The sequence below is a fragment of the Pundamilia nyererei genome, unplaced genomic scaffold, assembly GCF_000239375.1.
Source record: "Pundamilia nyererei isolate P.nyererei 1_Seehausen unplaced genomic scaffold, PunNye1.0 scaffold00391, whole genome shotgun sequence".
NCBI lineage: Eukaryota > Metazoa > Chordata > Actinopteri > Cichliformes > Cichlidae > Pundamilia > Pundamilia nyererei.
In genome coordinates, this window is record NW_005187792.1 from 179,879 (window position 1) to 181,220 (window position 1,342).

The 1,342-nt window shown below is 37.6% G+C and overlaps 1 protein-coding gene across 1 annotated transcript in view; it reads right to left on the bottom strand.

Moving 5' to 3' along the window:
• The window catches only part of camkvb (CaM kinase-like vesicle-associated b), a 43,770-nt gene that overhangs the window by 7,817 nt on the left and 34,611 nt on the right, over positions 1–1,342 (bottom strand). Inside the window, exons 2-3 of the mRNA XM_005752928.2 lie at positions 785–892; positions 556–687 (exon numbers count right to left, since the gene is read on the bottom strand). Coding sequence (XP_005752985.1) covers positions 556–687; positions 785–879 — 227 coding nt within the window. The 5' untranslated portion in view covers positions 880–892. The remainder of the gene's footprint in view (positions 1–555; positions 688–784; positions 893–1,342) is intronic.

Genomic DNA, 1,342 nt, shown 5'->3' on the forward strand with positions numbered 1-1,342 from the left:
CCCCATTTTCATTCTTTTCTTTTGTAATGTCAGCCCACATTTGTCTCTTCAAAATGTAATTTGATGTTTTGCCAGCAATTATTCACAGGCTTTGACACTGTCATCTTACTGCTCAACCCCCTTCATTGATGACTACAACATGAAATGTGGATGCAGTGCACATCCCTGTTATTAAAGTCTAATTTTGAATGGAATAATCGGTGTTTTCAAAGGCTCCTTATAAAAAAAAAAAGCACTTTTATGGTAATCTCACTCTACTGCTTTGCTTGCTGACAGCGACAAATTGTTTGATAAGGCTCAGGTTATGCTAATGTGGGCTTTACCAGAAAGTCAGATCATCAAAGAGAAGCTGAAGGAAAATCTCTGATAATAAAGGCTTTAAAAAGTGACTGCATATGATCACTCAGCAGAATGAAGTTCACTTTTCTGCTTTCTTAAAGAGCACTGAGCTGTTTCTTCTTCTTCATAAAAAGATGTTTTCTGTGAAATCATTTTCAGTAAAATTAAATATAAAGCAAGAGTCACACAGCAAGATGAATCAGATGAAAAACTCACATCTTCAATATGGCAATCTCGTTTTTTGCAGCCTTACGGACTTTCCTCCCATCCTTTTTCAGGAATTTTTTACATGTGTACATCTTCATTGTAGTTCTGTCCTTGGCCCTGAATATCTCACAGAACTCTTCCCTGAAAAGATTTTCACAGCACTTCAGTTTTTCTTAAACAACATAATGGAATTAAGCATAATTCAAGTTCAAAAGCAAAAACCTTCCGAGATACTTACGATTTAACGATCTGACCCAGGTCATATTTATCTGTCACGTCCGAAGGACTGTGGTAATCCTTCTTTTCCCCGATTGTTAAACAGCCAAATGGCATGGCCACTCCTGACCTGTGGTATAAAAAAAGACAGAGCGAAATAAATAAGAATAAAGATTAAAATCATTGCAATCTGTCAGGTCATTCCAACTACTGCTGATTTATTCCCTCACACAGATCCTTAATCTTACACTGGATGATGACTTGGCTGCAACATATCCCTCCCTCAGCCATAAAATAATTATTCCAGAAATGCTGAGAAAGCATTTCCAAAGTGTGAGCACTAAAGAGTCACCAGAGGCAGTATGAGTGCTACAGATTGTTTTAAACTTGCTAAACAGAGCTTTCATGATCCAGCATTAATAAGAATAAAGGCATAACTGCTACACAGTCCTACCTTTATGTTACAGCTCATAATTTTGAAAAGTCGGCACTGAATATACCAGCACTTTTCCGTGGGCAGAAACTTACAAAACACAGGGGTCAGGGAGCAGCAGGAGTAACGGTTAATTCAAACACAGAG